General features: G+C 42.0%; 1 protein-coding gene and 1 long non-coding RNA gene across 8 annotated transcripts in view; one reads left to right on the top strand and one right to left on the bottom strand.

The window, feature by feature from the left end:
- The first annotated feature begins 3,769 nt into the window (after positions 1-3,769).
- The window catches only part of LOC113032321 (uncharacterized), a 19,218-nt gene continuing 1,156 nt past the window's right edge, over positions 3,770-21,831 (top strand). The window contains exons 1-20 of one of the 7 annotated variants that reach the window (XM_026185184.1): positions 3,770-4,221; positions 4,287-4,596; positions 5,565-5,673; positions 5,963-6,125; positions 7,866-8,058; positions 8,806-8,902; positions 9,966-10,027; positions 10,293-10,407; positions 10,644-10,705; positions 11,382-11,478; positions 12,560-12,621; positions 12,887-13,001; positions 13,238-13,299; positions 13,974-14,070; positions 14,159-14,220; positions 14,354-14,456; positions 16,131-16,195; positions 17,255-19,244; positions 19,326-19,385; positions 21,246-21,326. In XM_026185184.1, coding sequence (XP_026040969.1) covers positions 5,571-5,673; positions 5,963-6,125; positions 7,866-8,058; positions 8,806-8,902; positions 9,966-10,027; positions 10,293-10,407; positions 10,644-10,705; positions 11,382-11,478; positions 12,560-12,621; positions 12,887-13,001; positions 13,238-13,299; positions 13,974-14,070; positions 14,159-14,220; positions 14,354-14,456; positions 16,131-16,195; positions 17,255-19,244; positions 19,326-19,385; positions 21,246-21,326 — 3,589 coding nt within the window. In that variant the 5' untranslated portion in view covers positions 3,770-4,221; positions 4,287-4,596; positions 5,565-5,570. Of the gene's footprint in view, positions 4,597-5,564; positions 5,674-5,962; positions 6,126-7,566; positions 7,630-7,865; positions 8,059-8,805; positions 8,903-9,965; positions 10,028-10,292; positions 10,408-10,643; positions 10,706-11,381; positions 11,479-12,559; positions 12,622-12,886; positions 13,002-13,237; positions 13,300-13,973; positions 14,071-14,158; positions 14,221-14,353; positions 14,457-16,130; positions 16,196-17,254; positions 19,245-19,325; positions 19,386-21,245; positions 21,327-21,831 lie in introns of those variants that run through there. The other 6 variants (XM_026185183.1, XM_026185185.1, XM_026185182.1 and 3 more) reach the window with 6 other exon arrangements.
- On the bottom strand, positions 6,034-7,454 carry LOC113032323 (uncharacterized). Its single transcript, XR_003273860.1, has 3 exons — positions 7,332-7,454; positions 6,218-6,750; positions 6,034-6,098 (listed from the first exon to the last, which is right to left on the bottom strand). It is a non-coding gene; the product is annotated as an uncharacterized LOC113032323 (long non-coding RNA).

Genomic DNA, 21,831 nt, shown 5'->3' with positions numbered 1-21,831 from the left:
AGGCCCTGCATAGTGGCTACTGAGACAATCCAGTGCAGGGACAATTGGTGCATCTGATGCTAGGACAATGACTGTCAGAATAAATGCCTTTGAGGCAATCCTCGAAAGGAATTCCCTTTTCCGCCACTTCAGTGGGTTCCAGCACGCATTGGAGGAGCTGCACAAAGCCCGGGAGACCCTATGAGCTTGGGAGCTGGCAGATTTTTTTCTGCTCCAGGGGCTCTACGTCAAAGAAGCGAGGCTCATCTCCCCCAGAAATGAGCCCCACCGCGGTGGTATCATCTGCAAACTTGATGACTGAGTTGTCTGGGTGGGTACTAACACAGTCATGTGTGTACAGAGTGTACAGTAGTAGAGGTTGAGGGCTGAGAAAAGATGAGGCCCCACTCTAACTCTTTGTTGGGGAATAGTGACCTTAAATCAGCATGGTTGAAGTCCCCAGCTATAATGTGCACTGCGTTTGGATGGGAGTTCTGCTGATTGCTTATTGTCTTGAGCAGCTCCTCCGTGGCTGAGTTAGCATTGGATGCACATACACGGCCGTTACCATGACAACAGTAAACTCGCGAGGTATGTAGATGGGTCTGCACTTCACAGTCAAATATTCCAAATCCGGGGAACAATGGCTGTCTACAGTCTTTGTGTTTTTGCACCAGCTGTCATTGGTGTAGATGCATAACCCCCTCCTTTGTTCTTCCCGGAGTGGCCGTTCCTGTCGTGACGGTGGACCTAGCTCAAAAGCCGAGTCCGGAATTGATGGCTGCAGCCAAGTCTCTGTGAGTAATATTATGCTGCTGTCCCGTACACACTTGTTGACTGCAATCTGTGATCTCAGTTCGTCGATTTTGTTGGTTATGGACCTGACGTTGGAGAGGAAAATACTCGGAAGCGGTAGCTTATATGCTTTTTATTTTACTCGATGTATAATAATAAAAAACACACACATCCACAGAGATACACGTAGAAAAAGTAAAAAACAAAACACTGAACGTGAGGAGCAGTGAGCCCCTTACTCACTTAGGACTGATAATGCAAACTCTGTTTTTTGTTACTCCTAAACTGGTGTCTCAAGGGACTGAGACCTTTCCCAGGGTTTCTCCAGAGGCTGAGTCACCTTCCTCAGCTGACTACACCACTGCCATTTGTTCACTCTCCTGCTCTGTTTTTATTTCAGCCTTTAGCTCAACTTCTAGTTCAGTTACCTGTTGGGCCAGGGGTCCCTGCTCCCTTTAATCCTGCATCCCTTCTCGCTGGCGGTCCTGATGAACTGCTTCAGCCGTCCCTTCCCGCTGGTGGTTCTGATGAACTGCTTCAGCCGTTCCTCCCCGCTGGTTGGTCCTGATGAACCACTTCAGCGGTCCTTGTTCCTGCTGGAGGGTCCGAGGGGCCCATCCAGCCGTCTGCCTCTGCTGGGGGGTCCAAGGGCCGTTCAGATGCCTGCCTCTGCGGGGGGTCAGAGGGGCCCGACCAGCTGTCTGCTTCTGTTGGGGGGTCAGAGGGGCCCGACCAGCTGTCTGCTTCTGTTGGGGGGTCAGAGGGGCCCGTCCAGCCATATGCCTCTACTGGGGGGTCCGAGGGGCTCGTCCAGCCATGTTCAGTTCTTGCTGGGGAGTCCAAGGAGTCACTCCAGCACCTGGTGTCCACTGATGGCTCTGGTGACCCCACGCTGCCCGTCTGGTTCCGAAGCCACCTCGCTGCCATCTGGTCCTGCATCCACCACGCTCCCTTCTGGTCTTGCAGTCGGACCTGTTTTGCCTGCATCGCTGCCTCCGCTGCCTTCCGTGCAGCCGGCCACCAGTACTGTTTTGCCTGCATCGCAACACTGGCTCCGTGGTCGGCCTCTGGATCTGTTTTTCCCATGCTGCCTTCCACACGGCCAGCCTCCGGACCAGCTCAGTCGCCGCTGCTGTCTTCGCAGTCGGCCTTCTGAACTGCCTTGTCGACACCTTTGCCTTCCGTGTGGCTGGCCCCCAGATCTGCTTCATCTCTGTTGCTGGCCTCCGGGTCGGCCCCCTGAACTTTGTAGCCTGTTGCTCTGGTGCTGTGGCCCTCCAGGTCGACCCCCGGAACTCCTGAACTGTGGACTGTTTGGCCAGTGGCCATCTGGTCAGCCCCTGAGCCGGTTATGGCCTGTTTTCTGGGCCTCAGGCCGTTCGTACTTTGTCTGGTACTGTTTTGGGGGCTCCGGGGTTTCTAGTGGACTTTCTAGTGTTTTGGACTCTGACAACAATGCTGTTCAACTGATGCTCATGAGGGTATAGTACCACAGTTTGTTCCAACACTGCTTTTATGCACATAGTGGGGGTTGTAAGTAATCCAGGAAAGGTGGAATTAGTAGCATGAGCTTTCAAGGCTTAATCACCCTCTATTGCTGCAGAATAGCTTTAAATTGTTAACCTGTTTTGTGTCCTCTGAAAAAGGCCTGTCACAGTGGGCTGAAGGCCGGTATCAAAAACTGAACCCAAGTGCAGCAACCAAGAGAAGAGGCAGCAAAAGTTTTAACAATGTTTATTTGGCTAGATGCAAAACACAGAGGAGTCATTAAGCATAACAATTTGGCAACAACTTGGCGAGGGGATGTGGCGACCTTAGGGTGAAAAATGTAGACTAGGGAGGTGAACTACAGCTTAGCAGGTAATTTCTGGTGGTAGCACTGAGGAGGGGTTAGCATGGTCTTTGCAAATGGTCTTTACAAACAGCCCTGAACTGATGGCTTACTTGCAGGAAGAGTTAAGAGAAATTTGAGTGGAGTTGGCGAAAGTCTGGGTGAGCAGAATGAGGGGAGATGGCTGACCTGAGTTCCAGAGGATCCAAAGACAAAGGTAGCAGGAAGGCAGGCAGGTGAGGCACTGAGAGCCTTCCAGGCAGTGAAACATGAGTGATGATAAGTATAACCAGGAGACCGAGAAGTGAGCGGAAGCCTGAGGTATGAGCCGTAATGAGACCAGGAACTGCAGCATAAGAAAGCAAGGCAAGTACAACACAATAACATGAATCATGAAAGGCCAGCTACCAAACTTAGGTAGCTGTCAAACTGGCTATTTAGATGCTGGTGGTTTAACTCCTTTCAGGTGAACATCATTAGGGAGGAGAGAGGAGGAGTTTGTAGAGGGGCTCAGGTGGTTATTCCTAGATGTTTTGCTGGAGAGCATGACAAACCTCTGTACATGAAAAAGAATGAATATATTCAAAGCTTTGAAAAATGGTGAAGGCTCGTCTAGGTTTTTTTTTCCATCGGGTCCTCTTCACATTGCCTTGCAACCGCTACAGTGGTGTTGGATACAATCTGGTAAACATGGTAAAATACTACAGTGATTGTACAAAATACACTTGCCTACAGCTTTTAATTAAGTGTGTAAACAAGGGTGCTGAAAATGTAACAGTAAATAATTATCAATCAATGCACTCTGGGAGTGCCTTTGTCGCTGTCTAACCATCTCAATCTACCTTCATCTGGAGACAGAATTCCTACTATTATTCTTCAAAGAATAATCAGAATATTGGACACCAATTGTGTATCAAAGCAAATACTTATAAAATGCTGATTTCAAGACTACAAAACTTTAATTTATTCTTTATAAAGAAAAATAATATTAGAACTCAAGTTTTCTTAGATCCTGACCCTCGGAGTATCCGAAAGCTGATTCTGTTCACATGTTCAAAGTATGCATTAAACAAATTTTTTATGGCAATTTTTGGTTTTCAACCTGGAGTGAGAGCTTAGGTATTTATGCAGATACAATCATTGATGTGTGTGTGTGTGTGTGTGTGTGTGTGTGTGTGTGTTTGTTTTTTGTTTTAGGAGGACAATTTTCAAGACAAATCAAAGAGCTATGAGGACCCTCTGTTACATGAGGACATTTTGCTGTCCTCATAAAATTGACCTTTTAAAATGGTTTCTGGGCATGTTTTAATACCCAAAAAGTGTTTTTCTCAAAAGTCTTTGTAAACCAAAAACTTGACATATGTTGTATATTTGTGTGTCCGCCACTGACCCCTGTCGGTTGGAGTTGTCCCTGCATGCCGCACACACAAGCGCGGGAAATTATACACGAGCGCGGGAAATTATACACATGGCGCGAAATTGGAAGCTGCGCATGCGCATTTTAACATTACCCATTTACACCATTGATATTTACATCAATGATTTAGACCGACTGATTGATGGATGAATAGGAAGCGCCCAATTTTGGCAGAGTTTTGACACGCTTTGGAGAAAAGGTAAGAAGGTAATTATAAAACTTTTAAAAGACGGACGTTCTGACAGACACAGTGCTTCAAAGTAGGCACAGCCGTGGTGAGGCGGCAGGTGAGGGAACAACGAGGTACGGTGGAAAGCATACGGCGGAGAGCGCACCGCGGGGACCGGACCACGACGAGCGGAGAGCGCACCGCGGGGACCGGACCACGACGAGCGGACGGCGGAGAGCGCACCGCGGGGACCGGACCACGACGAGGTGAGGACGGCAGAGCGGGCCGGAGCACGCGGAACGGTTCACGGAGGTCACAGCAACACGCTGGTCGGGGATTCCCGGACTGTCCCAAGCACCGGGATGGTTTTTTTTACCCTGGCCTAATCTCATCACTTGTTTCAAGGTAAGAAATTACACAAGTGTGTGATGTTTCACTGAGTTTGAAAGAAGGCCTTTTTCACTACAAGATCACTACACTTGTTTAATGTAAAATGGCTGCTACTACTACAACTACTATAAGTACTACTTCTGTAACTAGTAACTACTACCTATTGTACTAATGGTAGGAGTAGTTGTAGTAGATGCAGTTGTACTAGCAGTAGTACTCACACCTGTCTTTTTTGTGGTAGTTGGAGCTGTTTTCCTCCTGTTCTGTTCTGAGATGATTATTTAAGATATTAAAAGATGATCTTTGCCCAAATACCAAGGAAACATTGGAAGGCAAATACAAATAAACTTTTTTAGATTCATGAAATTTAATTGAGACAGTATTGATGTCACTCTGCACACATTTGTTTATAAAATATTGTAAAAAAAACCAAACACCACATTTGTTTTGCTCTCTTATAGTTGTGTTGATGAAGCACATTATTCCTGAGAGATCTAAAGCTTAGTTTGACAGACAGGTTTAGGCTAAGTCAGAGTTAGGCTTTAGTTAAATTAGGACATTTAAGTATCTTTAATATCTGCAAGTGCATGCTTTCTGTTAAAACAACTCAGACATCAGCCTTGTCTGTGTCTGTTATGTGAATGTAATGAAAGCATAGAACTCAATTGAAACAGTTTCAGTATCCATGCTATTAGTGAAATAAGAAAAATTGGGTGGAGCATGTCAGAAACTTGACTTAATCAACACAGGTGGAACACAGTCAAGTTAATCTGCACAAATACAGCCTCGCCCCCATCCATTTATCTGTTAACCAGAATCCCTCCAGCACTCATCACCAAACTAAAATAACCTTAAACTAATAATACGCTAACATGGGGGGGGGGGGGGGGGGGGGGTGCTTCTCATTCAGCTTTACTAATGCCCTTGTAAGCATAAAGGCTTGAAGTTTTGATGTGGTTTACATTTTTATCTTATTTCCTTAGAAAATCATGTCACGGAGAACTACTCCCCTTCAGGATGCCATTAATCACATCCTTGCAAGAAGAGACAAGAATTCAATGTTAGAAATCAAATTTATTAATTCAGTTAAAGGTGAGTGACTTTGACACACTGCAGGCTAGACTGAGGGGTTACACATCACCAGTGGTGACCTGTACAAACATCAATATAAATTAAAATCTAAGGTATTTTAATAATAATTTAGTTATTAGCGAGCCTGGCTATTTATGTTTTCTGCACTTGGACATGTTTTCTTTATTATATATGTAGAATTGAAAAAAGCACAACATTGCATACTTGTTATTTACAGATATACATATTTAATGAATTGATTATTTGCAGTGCTGCCACACCTGTGTCTCTAATATGGTTGTTTCTTCAGGTCGTGGCATCTTCACTTTAGCCAATTTCAAACAAGGAGACTTCGTGGTCGAGTATAGAGGGGAGCTTATTGATGCAACTGAAGCTGAACACAGACGTAACCTGTACCCCAGCGCATGTTCAGTCTTCATGTTTGACTTCATATGGAAGCAGAAGACATTGTGGTAAATTCAAAATGACTGAATGTTTACATTTCTATTGCAAGGTCAGGATTTCTGAAGCAAACATCTCATATTGCTCTTTAACGAGTCCTTACCTCTGGTACCCGGCCCCGTCAGTCCCCAGAATCTATAGAAGGGGGAGTGACGGACCCGTGGAATAGCGGGATCTCATTCTTACTAAGGCTCCGTCATTTCCCGGTGACCCTGTGGTCCCCGGGAACTCTCGGTACTGGGGACTGACGGGACTCCCACATATGCTGAGGGCCCGTTAGTCCCCGTATTCAGCCTGTGTGTGCCTTCTCTAATACACACTCACGGGCGTAATGTACGGGGTTAGAGGGGTAATAATATAAGCCTACATCTTACAGCTAAGACAGTGTGCTCACGCTGCTGTGAAGATTTAAAATATAATATAGAGATAGAGAAAATAATAAGAGAAAATTCAAATGGCCAGGGCTGAATGAGCGCCCATGTGTCTGTGCGCATTTGGCACATGTGGACACGGAGACCCGTGCACTGTTATACTGTGTCCAAAACTACTGTATAATATGTACAATGCCAAAATAGTACATGTCAAGTGTTCTCTGCCTGTGAGGTAGGTAGATGGCTTGATGGATCGGTGAAAAACCTTTCAACACAAAAAATAAAGAACATTTCATTAATCATTCAGATAAATTAAATGCATTATACAGAAATGAAATAACAAAAATATACACTTCAGTAAAGCCACTTTTGTCTAAACTATCATTTATCCTAGTTTTAGTTTCACATTCATTAGTTTTTGAATCAGAGGTGAGTAATTTCAAACAACAAAGATGAAATAAACTGTGGTCTACCTTGCATTTTTTACACTTTCTGTAACAATTAAATTTTTAAAGTATACATTTTAGAGTTTACAAATATTTTAATAAAGACTTTAACCAAGGATTTTCTTTTACAAAGAATTATTTTCCTTAAATTAAACCAAACATATTTACACTAGTTTTAAGATTTAACCAAGGATTTGGGGTAATTACTTTTAGTATTAATTAACATAAGTGTGGGAAACACTATCTACATAAACAATCTTTTCAAACTTAAACATTTTAATATCAATATAATTTTTTAAACTTAAATGCAGTAACTATTTCCCAAAGCATAAATACATTTCCACAATTGAGCTTCCATATTTCCCAAACATATAAGCAGCAAATATGAGTCCGAGCTTACCGATAGCCCGTCTAACTCAAAGTCTTCCTCACAGTGGAAAGTGGATTGTGCTTGGTTTGCTGTCCTCTCAGTATGTCACACTCGGGTCAAATGACTGCTGCATGCATTTTAAGGTCTACTAGGCACGCCCGCCCTTGATTGCTCTAATTCAACTCACCTGGCAGAGCAGTGCACACCAGGCTGCGCTTAGCTGTAGATTGCACAAGGTCTAATCAGTGGCCACGCGCAAGCAGCAGCACAGAGCAGGTAGTGGGCAAGAGGAGGAAGAGAAGAGAAGAGTAACAGCCACACCTACTAGGTCAGCGCAACAGTACAACAAAACCACGTTTAAGCTCTAAGCACAAGTAGAAGCGCAAACACTTATCTCAGTCAGAAAGCAACGCGTCCTTGACTGATGGACGCAGTTATAAACTATGCATTTAACAACTAAACTTGTATTGGATGTTGTGTTTGTGTTGGTGCTTAAAAATTATAGTATAGTTCATAGGCATGTCACTATAAATGTTTGTTTGATGTATGTTTCCAAATTTGCAGTATTGATGGAGCACTTGAAGATGGGTCATTTGGGCGACTAGTAAACGATGAACACAGGACACCAAATTGCAGAATGAAGTTGATTGAAGCAGAAGGGAAGCCACATCTCTGCCTTTTTGCACTGAAGGAAATTGCGGCAGGAAGTGAAATTACTTATGACTATGGTGGGAAAGAATGGCCCTGGCGGAAAAAGGTGGGTCATTTAAAAAAAAATTTCCCCTATGAATTGTTGTTTAAAACCTACATATCTAGATGTCACAATTAGGGATGCAACTAACGATTATTTCAATAATCGATTAGTTGTTTCAGCCCTAGTCACGATATTTAAATGTCCTCTTGGTGGTATTCAATCTGGTTTAACTAAATCTTGAATTTGTATGACTTTCCCAAGTGATGATTGCAAGCTTATCTGTTTTGTGTCCCCTTAACAAGTGTGTTTTACTGAGTGGCCACACACTGGAGGTGAAACAGTGAAAGCATCAGTTTGAGCTCGGATGTCATTATGAGGCTGATGGCCAGTGTCCTTGTAAACCTTGGGTTTTTCTGTGTCAGACATATACATGCACCTTTTACTCACAGTCACTTTAGCTTCTTAGTATTGTCTTACTTTGGCTTCACTTAACTAGGTAAGGGTTAATCACTCTGTTTCCTTGCAGTTAGGGTGAGAGTTAGAACTGTATTTAACTGAAGGTGAAACAGAAAATGCTTAACTATGTGTGTGTGTGTCTGACACAGACAAACTCAAGGTATGTGAGAACACTGTCCTGACATCTGAGCTCAAACTGAGTCTTTCATTGTTTCATCTCCAGTGTTTGGCATACTCAGAAAAACACATGGGTTGAGGGGACACTGGTTAGAAAAGACCACTCGTAGTGGATTAAATACATTTCCACTGTAGCTGCCAGATGTTTACAATATTTGTTCTACTTTTCATACCCAGCTAAAGATCGCAAGCATCCCTTCTGGTCAACAGTGTGTTGCAGAGCCTATTGCCCATGACGTGGAGCACCATGTGATCTCTACAGACTCATTCACAGGTGAGTCCCTGCTTGAGTAAGCACCAGTGTTGAGAAGGTTACTTTTAAAATGTATTCCATTACAGAATACATGCCCCAAAATGTATTCTGTAACGTATTCCGTTGCGTTACTCAATGACGGTAACGTATTCTGAATACTTTGGATTACTTAATATATTATCATGCCTTTTACAACAACGTGAATTTGTTGCTGTGTGATTTATTACTATTACTGAAGGTCCGCGACTCCGAACTGTAGTAAAGGGACCTCTGACTAATACGGCGGGGTCCCTGTCGGCTCGTAGCTGAAAAATAGCTTTACTTTGTTGTGTGGGTCAACTTTTCTTGCGAGAGACAGAGAGAGGCGTTGAAAGGCTGCTCCAACGGAACTTATTGTTTTCGGAGGAAAACACGAACACGGTGTACAGTCGAGTCTTAATAGCTTACTTACAGCTGGGCTGTCAGGCTCTCTTCTTGGCTGCAGTGGTTATTATTATATTTACATGCTTCCAGCTCTCGTTTTTCCTCGACGACAACTCGTACCTTTCTACTCCCCTTTTTCTCCCTCCTAGCGCTCACAGACCCATAACGTGTATGGCAGTGCATTCTCCCTGCAGCACGGACTACACTGCCCATGATGCTACATTCTTTAGAGCTATGCTTGTAGCATTCTGCCTGTTAGCTTAGCACAACAACAACGAAAAGGCGCTCTCTCTCACCCAGGAAACACACAGTCGCAGAGAGAGAGAGAGAGCATCGCCCTGTAACCATGGCAACCGTAACGCTGCCGCCTGGAACAACAGCACGTAGCTGTCAAACAAAACCCAAACAGTCCTGACCCGCGACAATATGAAACAGGAAAGTACCGCAGTGTAATCCATTTATTTCAACAAAGTAACTGTATTCTAAATACCACCTTTTTAAACGGTAACTGTAACGGAATACAGTTACTCATATTTTGTATTCTAAATACGTAACGGCGGTACATGTATTCCGTTACTCCCCAACACTGGTAAGCACTACCTGTTAAACCCTGGGGTCTTGCAAAGCACTATGCCTCCATGTCTTGTGTTCTCTTCTACAGACAGAGAATTAAAAGCAGAGTGTCAGTCATCTAGACCTACAGCAGACAACTCTGAGCATGAGGTTAGCATGGATTCATCTGTTTACTAAAGATTGTATCAATGTGTAGTTTGGTAAATAGTGTGGTTTGTAAAGATCATGTTTATCAATTGATTACAATTATACTGCATGTACAGTCTTTAAACCATTGTAAGTACAGGTAGTCATCATTTAACATTGCATTTCCCTCTCAACATCATTTGGGTGTTTTAAGGTTTGACTGAGAGTGTCCCTCTTGATCAGATGGACACTGTACCATTGATGCTTGTTCATCTTTGCATCTTTTTAGGTGCATTCTGTTGGAGGTCAGCGTGGCACTTCTTCTCTGAAAGAGTTAATTGGTGAAGTTGGTGTCCAGTATCAGGAGTTGTCACCCCAAGCGTTCTCAGAAGAACTTACCAGTGGTCAGTTTTGAGTAAATGTTGTTAACTTCTGGCAATGCATGACATGCCTGAAGGTTTGCTGCATGAAAAATGTGCCAGTATTGGGACATTTCTGATGATTCTATAGTGTCTTGATGGATATTTTGAGAGTAGAATTGTAACAGTCAGGGATGTGAATTGATTGCGTTATGCGTAGATGTGTTTTTTTTGACTTAACGAAAGTCAAGCACTGAATCTCCTTATGTTCCCTTGTACAGAGAGCAAATCGAAAGAGGTGCCACAATCATCCAGAGCTGTGCCTAACGACTCTGCTTGTGAGGTGAGTTGAAATTGACCTTTGTTTTAAAATTGACCAATGGTTAGAAGTGTTATGGTGTTTACATGAAACCCCATTTTGAGTATTTTAGCAAACATCTGGCAGCGGTTGTGGAAATGTCCTCTATTTAGAACAGGAGGTCTTTTCTAACCACAGCGTCCCCTTAACAAGTGTGTTTTTCTGAGTGGCCACACACTGGAGGTGAAACAGTGAAAGCATCAGTTTGAGCTCAGATGTCATTATGAGGCTGATGGACAGTGTCCTTGTAAACCTTGGGTTTTTCTGTGTCAGACATATACATGCACCTTTTACTCACAGTCACTTTAGCTTCTTAGTATTGTCTTACTTTGGCTTCACTTAACTAGGTAAGGGTTAATCACTCTGTTTCCTTGCAGTTAGGGTGAGAGTTAGAACTGTATTTAACTGAAGGTGAAACAGAAAATGCTTAACTATGTGTGTGTGTGTCTGACACAGACAAACTCAAGGTATGTGAGAACACTGTCCTGACATCTGAGCTCAAACTGAGTCTTTCATTGTTTCATCTCCAGTGTTTGGCATACTCAGAAAAACACACGGGTTGAGGGGACACTGGTTAGAAAAGACCACTCGTAGTGGATTAAATACATTTCCACTGTAGCTGCCAGATGTTTACAATATTTGTTCTACTTTTCATACCCAGCTAAAGATCGCAAGCATCCCTTCTGGTCAACAGTGTGTTGCAGAGCCTATTGCCCATGACGTGGAGCACCATGTGATCTCTACAGACTCATTCACAGGTGAGTCCCTGCTTGAGTAAGCACTACCTGTTACAGTTTTTGCCCGTTGCTTGAACACTATAAACCCATGCTTAGACTAAAGTAACACAACGTGAAGCTGTTGTTACCATACCTCAAACACATGTACCCCTACCTTAAACAAAAGCGCTGCTTTGCACCCCAGTTCCAATCATGCAACACACCTACTCCTTTAGGCAACACACATGGTCCTGCATGCTACACTCTATTTCATACATAAGACACTTCGCTCACAAAATGAAATCTCAGGGTGCCATTCGGAAAACACATGTATCCAAAATACAAAACACATCGGGTAATTGCAACCACTCAAATACACACCTGAAGGCACCTACTTGCAAAACCGAACACCAATTAGCCAACTACAAAAAGCCCTCAGCGTAGCCATTCCAAGAACTTTGCAAGCATGGATGGAGGGAGAGCAAGAGGATATTTACCCCGGTGCCTGGCGGGAGAGGACATTGCTTGCGATGTTGATGAGGTCCTGTGGCCAGACCCCAACAGACGGCGGGATCCATGAGCCCACGTATGCACAATTGTCATGGTTTTTTGTGTTTACAGTATAGTGTGTTGTCTATTGCAGTACTATTGTGTTGTTGTTGTTTTATTCGCTTTACCTGTATTCATGGTACTTCAATGTGCAGTATTGAGTAGGTCTATTTGCGTTTATGGTCGTTTGGAAATGTGTCCCCTGTAAATGTGCCTTCTGTATAAACAATGGAAATCAAGGACTGCAGTGTTTTATGTACAGCAGACTAGTGTGTTCCCCCTGATCTGTGAGTGTTTGCATATGATGCAAGTATGTGTCATTTTGTCAACAGAGTTACATTTTGACAAAGGAATGTCAGGTTTTGACAGCAGAGTTTAGGCTTTGGGAGTAGAGTTTCAATTTGGCACAGATGTGAATGGTATATTTCCCAGTGTTGTGTCATGTGTACTTGTGTGTACAGTTTTGGCACAGCGAGCGGGGTTTTGCAAAATGTGTTCAAGCAGTGGGCAAAAACTGTAAACCCTGGGGTCTTGCAAAGCACTATGCCTCCATGTCTTGTGTTCTCTTCTACAGACAGAGAATTAAGAGCAGAGTGTCAGTCATCTAGACCTACAGCAGACAACTCTGAGCATGAGGTTAGCATGGATTCATCTGTTTACTAAAGATTGTATCAATGTGTAGTTTGGTAAATAGTGTGGTTTGTAAAGATCATGTTTATCAATTGATTACAATTATACTGCATGTACAGTCTTTAAACCATTGTAAGTACAGGTAGTCATCATTTAACATTGCATTTCCCTCTCAACATCATTTGGGTGTTTTAAGGTTTGACTGAGAGTGTCCCTCTTGATCAGATGGACACTGTACCATTGATGCTTGTTCATCTTTGCATCTTTTTAGGTGCATTCTGTTGGAGGTCAGCGTGGCACTTCTTCTCTGAAAGAGTTAATTGGTGAAGTTGGTGTCCAGTATCAGGAGTTGTCACCCCAAGCGTTCTCAGAAGAACTTACCAGTGGTCAGTTTTGAGTAAATGTTGTTAACTTCTGGCAATGCATGACATGCCTGAAGGTTTGCTGCATGAAAAATGTGCCAGTATTGGGACATTTCTGATGATTCTATAGTGTCTTGATGGATATTTTGAGAGTAGAATTGTAACAGTCAGGGATGTGAATTGATTGCGTTATGTGTAGATGTGTTTTTTTTGACTTAACGAAAGTCAAGCACTGAATCTCCTTATGTTCCCTTGTACAGAGAGCAAATCGAAAGAGGTGCCACAATCATCCAGAGCTGTGCCTAACGACTCTGCTTGTGAGGTGAGTTGAAATTGACCTTTGTTTTAAAATTGACCAATGGTTAGAAGTGTTATGGTGTTTACATGAAACCCCATTTTGAGTATTTTAGCAAACATCTGGCAGCGGTGGTGGAAATGTCCTCTATTTAGAACAGGAGGTCTTTTCTAACCACAGTGTCCCCTTAACAAGTGTGTTTTACTGAGTGGCCACACACTGGAGGTGAAACAGTGAAAGCAACAGTTTGAGCTCAGATGTCATTATGAGGCTGATGGACAGTGTCCTTGTAAACCTTGGGTTTTTCTGTGTCAGACATATACATGCACCTTTTACTCACAGTCACTTTAGCTTCTTAGTATTGTCTTACTTTGGCTTCACTTAACTAGGTAAGGGTTAATCACTCTGTTTCCTTGCAGTTAGGGTGAGAGTTAGAACTGTATTTAACTGAAGGTGAAACAGAAAATGCTTAACTATGTGTGTGTGTCTGACACAGACAAACTCAAGGTATGTGAGAACACTGTCCTGACATCTGAGCTCAAACTGAGTCTTTCATTGTTTCATCTCCAGTGTTTGGCATACTCAGAAAAACACACGGGTTGAGGGGACACTGGTTAGAAAAGACCACTCGTAGTGGATTAAATACATTTCCACTGTAGCTGCCAGATGTTTACAATATTTGTTCTACTTTTCATACCCAGCTAAAGATCGCAAGCATCCCTTCTGGTCAACAGTGTGTTGCAGAGCCTATTGCCCATGACGTGGAGCACCATGTGATCTCTACAGACTCATTCACAGGTGAGTCCCTGCTTGAGTAAGCACTACCTGTTAAACCCTGGGGTCTTGCAAAGCACTATGCCTCCATGTCTTGTGTTCTCTTCTACAGACAGAGAATTAAGAGCAGAGTGTCAGTCATCTAGACCTACAGCAGACAACTCTGAGCATGAGGTTAGCATGGATTCATCTGTTTACTAAAGATTGTATCAATGTGTAGTTTGGTAAATAGTGTGGTTTGTAAAGATCATAAAATATTTGGGTAACAATGTTTTATGTTTCATTTCATGTTTTTAATTTTTTCCAGTGTACAATTCATAGGCTGGTATTTGAATCGGTGAAACTTGACAAATGCGGGATATGCCATTCACCTTTGACAGCTATCAGATGGCACGGTCTAAGATGCAAGCGTAAGTGTATTATTTATCTTGTGTTAATTAATGCATTTTTTCACTATACCCTAAGTTACCATGAGTCAGGTCTACATTTTCATATGTAAAGAATAAAAAAAATCACTTCAAAGTTTTATCAATTCAAACCATTGCAATGATACACAGTGTAATGGCAGATACTATCACATATCATGCATTTGAGTTTGTCTGCTTAGTGTGGCAGAGAACAGAGAACATACTGTAATAATGTATATTGCCCTCTTACTCTTTGTTGATTAGACTGTTGAACTTTACAACTTTAAATCTTTGTTTCACTCTTTCAACATCAAGCTCATATAAGCTAAATGAGCATCTCACCGCGCGCAAGGCATGCCGGTCCGGGTCAAGGGTCACGACTACCCAGCATGCATTGTAAACAGTAAACACGGCCGCGTGTGATAGCGATATTGAATATTTTGAGCGTCCTAACGTCAATGTTTTAAAAGAATTTGGTACGAAACGGGGATACAGTGCTGCTGGGAAGAGAAAGAAAGAACTCGTGGCCCTCGCTTGGGCGTTTTCACTACAAAAAGCCCCTATAGTTTTAACAAAACAGCAGGAGCGGGAGGCTATGCTACCTTGGATATAAGTCTCTGCTCGAGATCGAGACTGACAGTTGTCAGATGACAATTCCAGATCCCTTAGAGCTGAGAGAAGGTTGGTACAATGAATCGACAGCTGCAAATAAACTTTCACTTTCAAAGCCTCATATCCGGAGCCATCAGCCTCTGTGGTGCCCGGAGACGCTCGTGCGGGGTTTGGCCACTGACGTCTGGCAACCCTGGCACAGCACTTCCCCGTAGGCCTATATCCATGGATGTATTAAAAGAACCAAGCCTATATCTGACAGAGAAATATAATTCAGCCTTTACATCGTGGGTAGTGGTGTACTCTGACCCGGCCGCGCCGTGCATGCGTACTGACAATGCTGATTTAGCTTATTTGTGATGTTACAATGCAAAAACCACAGTTCCTGATTTGATCTGTTATATAAAGATAAAGCAAAATGCACAAATGTTTAATTATATTTAAGAGAGTATCAACATGTATGAAGTAAACTGCCCTCAAGTCTGTTTGTCATTCTGTAATTACACATATACACACAAACTTGGAAGATGATGTTTTAATGATAATAAACCCGTTGAGTAAACATTGCATCAAACTTGCAAACTTCTTACAATGTCAATATAGGAAGCCCAGTAAGGTACTGGGTCTGATTAATCCAGACCTATTCCAATAGATCAATCAGGCAATTTGCAATACAAATGCTTGATGGTGTCTCTACACGTTTTCAATGACTTTTTAGTAGAAGTCCTTTTCATCTCAATCCTTATTAATTAATGTAGGATAAACATTTTAGCTTTTCTGTTTCTCACTAGATCATTCTGCCAGAAGTCTTTGAGCAAAGAATGCATTCTGAAACATGGCCTATGTGGCCCATAATGAGTAGTTTGGTCAGGTCAATTTAAGATAATATATATATATCTGCTTTTTATTCTGAATTATGCGTTGGTTTTAAATTTACTTTATGCTTGTTTATATTTAGTGGTCTTAGTGAATATAATTTGTGACGTGTGGGATCGCTACTTTTTAAATTATAACTTAATGAATCATCGGTTGTTGTCTAATGCTGTGGTTTCTTTGTATTTGTAGAATGCCGTTGTGTGTGGCATAAGATCTGCCTCCAGACATCTTCAGAAGACTGGGATATGTCCGACGTAAGTGTACAGTGAAATTCAACCTGGAAAGACTCAGATATGGAGAAAGAATTAGACATGCTTTATTGAACATTAAATATTTGGCGGTCAGACCCCGGCGGGAAAACTGTTGATAAAAGCATTGCTGATTGAAGTAGGAGGTCTTCCCCCGGGGTCTGGACACTGGTGGTGGTATGGAGGCAGGGGGCAAGCATGGGGGTGCAGGGGTGGTGGAGGGATGCGAGGCCGAGCTATGGGTGAAAGAGCTTAAATGCCCGGATGCTGAATGGAGGCGTAGGTGCGAGGGAGCTCCGGATTGGCTGTGACGTAGTGAGCAGCTGAAGGGAGTTGAGATGATGATGATGGAGACGATGTGCAGGTGTGTCTCCCAGGTTGAATTTAAGCAGGCTTCATTATAATATAGTTAATATTGACGTAGATGCAGTTCGTGAAGATTGCCACATGTTGCTTGCTCTTCCTTTTTCTTTCATCACAAAATTATAAGGATAATCAGTTTTGTAAGTGTTGTCTCAGATAGAGAATTGAAAGCAGATAGATTTTGGACTGGATAGAGTGTAGAAGTTATGTGAGAGAGGCCAGAAATAAATAAACACATTGTAAAAATATTACTTAGATTTTATTATAATCCTTTGTATGAAATTGTTTTGTTTTTTTTACAATCTAGTCTCAAAGGTTTTACAAATTTTGATCTGTGGGGGTCATTGTGGGAGGGGCTCTGGGACCAGGTTAGGGCTAGTGTCTTAGTTTTTTTGTTTTGTGTTTGTTTTTTTGTTAATGTCATTGTTCAAAAAATATAAATTGAATATTAGAAATGGGACAAATATCAAAAAAAGTACTGAATCGATCACAGATTGCAAATTGATCAAGCAGAATCAAAATACTTGCACAAAATACATATCTGCTGCACATTTTCTTCTTTAAATCAGGAGGTATTTCTTAGTACTTTTAAGACATCTAGAGACTTTGGTTTACGTCCCGAGCTCTGTGACGTGAACAATTTAGCATTTATCCTTCCCATGTTTATTTCTATTATTTAATCTATGCTGTATTTACGAACAGGGTGATGTCTCATCTGATGAAGAATACATCCCAAATTCTGCATCAGATTCAGAAAGCTCAGGAACAGAGTTGTCTATTGAGTTACCTGGACCATCAAAAAACTCCCATGCTGCTAGCATGCCTGATTTATGCGTTACTTTTGCTGAAAAAGAACAGACCATGGATGTTAAGAACAACTTTGAGCACATTTTGAATGATCTTGAAACTACTGATGATCTTCATCCCGACCAAGAACCAGACAGCTCAGAGTCATGCCAGCAGAAAACAAAAGATGCATGTAGCGAAAAGAGTACTGTGGATATGCTGTGCCAAAATGAATCCCCAACCAAGTCAACAAAATTAATCAAAAGCACAGTCAATTTTTGTTTTGTATGTGGAAAACCTCAAACAAAATTTGCACGTCATCTGGAGACGCATGAAAATGAAAATGCTGAAGTCGCCCAGGTGCTTCAGTTACCCAAATCATCAAAGGACAGAAAAGTTAATCTTGAAAGGTTACGAAACCTTGGTAACTTCAAGCACAACTCTGCTGTTAAAACCACAGGATCAGGTTGTCTTAAAGTGAAAAGGATCTCAAAAAAGAGCAGCAGCAGCGCTGAGACATACGAGTACTGCTTATACTGTAAGGGTATGATATCCAGAAAAGAAGTTTCTCGGCATATGAAAAGATGTGCTTTAAGACCAGAGAATAATGCTGAAGAGAAGCTGAAAGATAGAGTCTTTGGTATAGCATCTACTCAATCCACAATGTCTCAGCCAATTTCAAGTGAACTCTACTCAGTACTGGGCAAGATGCACAAGGATGATGTGTCTAGTGCAATAAGGAATGATCATTATATTATGCAGTTGGCTCAGTCTCTTTTTAATAAGCATGGAAGTGACAGATCAAAGCATGAGTATATAAGACAGAAAGTAAGGGAACTTGGGAGATTACTTGTGACTTTGCGTCACACAACAAGAATCCATAATATGGAAGAGGCAATAAAACCAGCCAACTTCTTTATTCTTACTAATGCTGTCAAGAGAGTTTCAGGTTTTGATACTGAAACCAGCACATTCAAAGCCCCAAGTTTGGCCCTGAAGCTTGGACATTCTCTCAGAAAAATAAGTGATATTATCATGTGTCGTGCTCTCATGGAAGAGGATCAAGAGGCGATCGATTCAATCAGGAGGTTTCACACACTTCATGAAACAAAGTGGTCTGAATTAGTTTCCCATTCAGCCTTATCAAACCTGAGTGAGGCAAAATACAACAAGGTCGACAGCCTTCCACTGACCAGAGATGTTCAGAAGCTGCAGTTATATCTTGGTCAGCAAGTGGAATCGGCTAGGGAGAAACTAGGTGATAACCCAACAGTAGGAACTTATGCAGCACTAGCAAAGGTGATCCTTTGTCAAGTGATTTTGTTCAATAGGAGGAGGGAAGGTGAAGTAGCACGTATGACTGTCAAAAATTTTGAAGATCGTGACATGTCCAAACTAAACGATGACATCAGCTCTGGGCTTACAGAAGTTGAGAAAAGGCTTTGCCAACAGTTTGCCAGAGTGGAACTGAAGGGGAAAAAAGGACGAAAGGTGGCTGTGATCCTGACTTCTGATATGACCGATAACCTGTCACTCCTCGTTAGTAAGAGGAAAGAGTGCGGGGTATCTGAAAACAATATGTACCTTTTCGCCATTCCTTGTAGTGATGGTCACTACAGAGGGCAGTTTGGTCAGTTTGCAGATGCTTGCGGAGCTGAACATCCTCAGAACCTCAGATCAACTAACCTTCGCAAACAGATTGCCACGATAAGCCAAGTCATGAACTTGAAAGATAATGAACTAGACCAGCTGGCCGATTTCCTCGGCCATGACATTAGGGTCCATAGAGAATACTATCGACTGCCCCAATCAACAATTCAGCTGGCTAAGATCTCCAAGTTGCTCATGGCCATGGAGAAGGGAAGTGTGAAGGATATTCAAGGAAAAACTCTGGATGAAATTGGTGGTATGCATGGTTTATATGTTGTTAAATCGGCTTGGTATTTGTGAATATGGTTGGTCTAATAACATTTTTTCAATTTTATAGATGACATAGATGGGATGGCTACTGGATCACAGCAACTCCCTGATGCTTCCACATTGCGAGGTACTGAAATTATTGTATTCTGTGTTATAGACTTTGCAGTTGTATTGATAAAATATTTAAAATTTACATTTTATATATATATTTTAGATAATGTTATTGCAGTTCTGTTTGTACTTTGCTGTGTAGTTAATACCATTTACAGTGAGGAAAGTAAGTATTTGCTATTTTGCAAGTTCTCCCACTTAGAAATCATGGAGGGATCTGAAATTTTCAGCGTTGGTACATGTCCACTGTGAGAGACAGAATCTAAAAGAAAATTCCGGAAATCACAATGTATGATTTTATTAAAATATTTTTGTATATTACTGCTTAAAATAAGTATTTGAACACTTGCTTATCATGCAGATTTCTGACCCTCAAAGACCTGTTATTCTGCTTTTAAACAGTCCAACTACACTCTGCTCATGATTCTAATTTAGCAGCACCTGTTTGATGCCGTTAGCTTTCATAAAGACACATGTGCACCCCACAATCTGTCAAAAGTGTTGCAGCAACATGAGTAAAACCAAAGAGCTGTCCAACGACACAAGAGACAAAACTTTAGACCTTCACAAAGCTGGAAAGGGCTCCAGAGACACTGCCAAGCAGCTCGGTGCGCGACAGTGCGTGTGCACGCATGTGCGTGTGCGCGATGGAGTGCGTGCGCGATGGAGCGCGTGCAGGTGACTGTGCGTACCCTCTGCAAGACTCCTGCAGGCGCCCCTGAATGGAAGAGGCTAATGTCTTCCTCGGACTGGAGCCCCACGTAAGATCTCAGCTCGTGGGGTGTCAGTGATGCTAAGAAAGGTGAAGAATCAGCCCAGAACTACACGGGACGAGCTGGTCAATGACCTGAAGAGAGCTGGGACCACCGTTGGCAAGGCTACTATTAGTAATACACTGAGACGTCATGGTTTAAAATCATTCATTACACTGAAGGTTCCCCTTCTTAAGCCAACCCATGTCCAGGCCCGTCTGAAGTTTGCCAGGGACCATCTGGATGATCCAGAGTCATGGGAGAAAGTCCTGTGGTCAGATGAGACCAAAATAAAACTTTTTGGCCTAAACTCCATTGTTGGGGTTTGGAGGAAGAAGAAGGATGAGTCTCATCCCAATAATACCATCCTACAGTGACGCATGAGGGTGGAAACATCATGCGCTGGGCTGTTTTTCTGCACAGGGGACAGGACCACTGCACTGTATTAAGGAGAAGATAAACGGGGACATGGATTGTGAGATTTTGGGCCAAAACGTCCTTCCCTCAGTCAGAGCATTGAAGATGGGTTCTGGCTGGGTCTTTCAACAAGACAAAGACCTGAAGCACTCAGCCAGGAAAACCAAAGAGTGGCTCCGTAAGAGGCATTTCAAGGTTCTGGAGTGGCCTCACTAGTCTCCAGACCTCAGTCCAATAGAAAATCTGTGGATGGAGTTAAAAGTCTGTGTTGGCCCAAAACATGACAGATCTACAGAAGATCTGTGTGGAGGAGTGGGTCAAAAGACCTTCTGCAATGTGTGCAAACCTGGTGAAGAACTGCAGGAACTGTTGGGCCGCTGTAATTGTTAACAAAGGCAATATTAATATAGTTTGACTCAAGTGTTCAAATACTTATTTTACAAAGAAATATACAAAAAACTTGTTATAAAATCATACAATGTGATTTCCGGAATTTTCTTTTAGATTATGTCTCTCACAGTGGACATGTAGCTATGATGAAAATTTCAGAGCCCTCCATGATTTCTAAGTGGGAGAACTCGCAAAATAGCAGGGTGTTCAAATACTTACTTTCCTCACTGTATGTATTATATATATATATATATATATATATATATATATATATATATATATATAATTTATTTATTTTTTTTTTTTTTTTTTGCTAGAAAAATCTATCAATGACAATGAAGAAATATTAACTTCTGTGACTTCTGATTTGCCTCACTTCTCCGAGACTGCAGCTCAAGGTACATTTTCAATGCTGTACTCAAAGTTTGCCCAACATATCTTATGTAATGAGCTGGGATCTGTGAGTTAGTCTTGTTCAGAGACAAATCCAGTGAAATGTGCAGTAACGTATTTTAACAGCGCACATCACGTATGATAAAGATGCTCTCTTGTTTCATTAATGCCACTTGCATCTCTGTTTTTCATTGCATTAAAAATGAAATCAGACTTTACTATTAACACTACTATGCTGATTACGATAACCTGGGATTGTGTATAGAACAATATTACTAACCATCAGTACATTTTTACATGGTCAATTGTTAGTAGTTCCATTCCTAATTGTGACACTAATGCTTTATGAGTAGTATTTTGATGCTTCATCAGTTTTGGCCAAGCAAGATTTGGCCTGTGCAAAATCTACATCATTTCCCAGTAAACTTATTACCCAAGGTATTGTTGACTTCATCCAGTTCAGCACCATTGCCATGTGTATAGTTAGTATAATAGAACTGGCTGTCACTG

Source organism: Astatotilapia calliptera, chromosome 11 (genome assembly GCF_900246225.1).
Source record: "Astatotilapia calliptera chromosome 11, fAstCal1.2, whole genome shotgun sequence".
In the NCBI taxonomy this organism is placed as follows: domain Eukaryota; kingdom Metazoa; phylum Chordata; class Actinopteri; order Cichliformes; family Cichlidae; genus Astatotilapia; species Astatotilapia calliptera.
The sequence above is the reverse complement of the archived record's forward strand: the minus strand, read 5'-3'. Positions and strand labels throughout refer to the sequence as shown.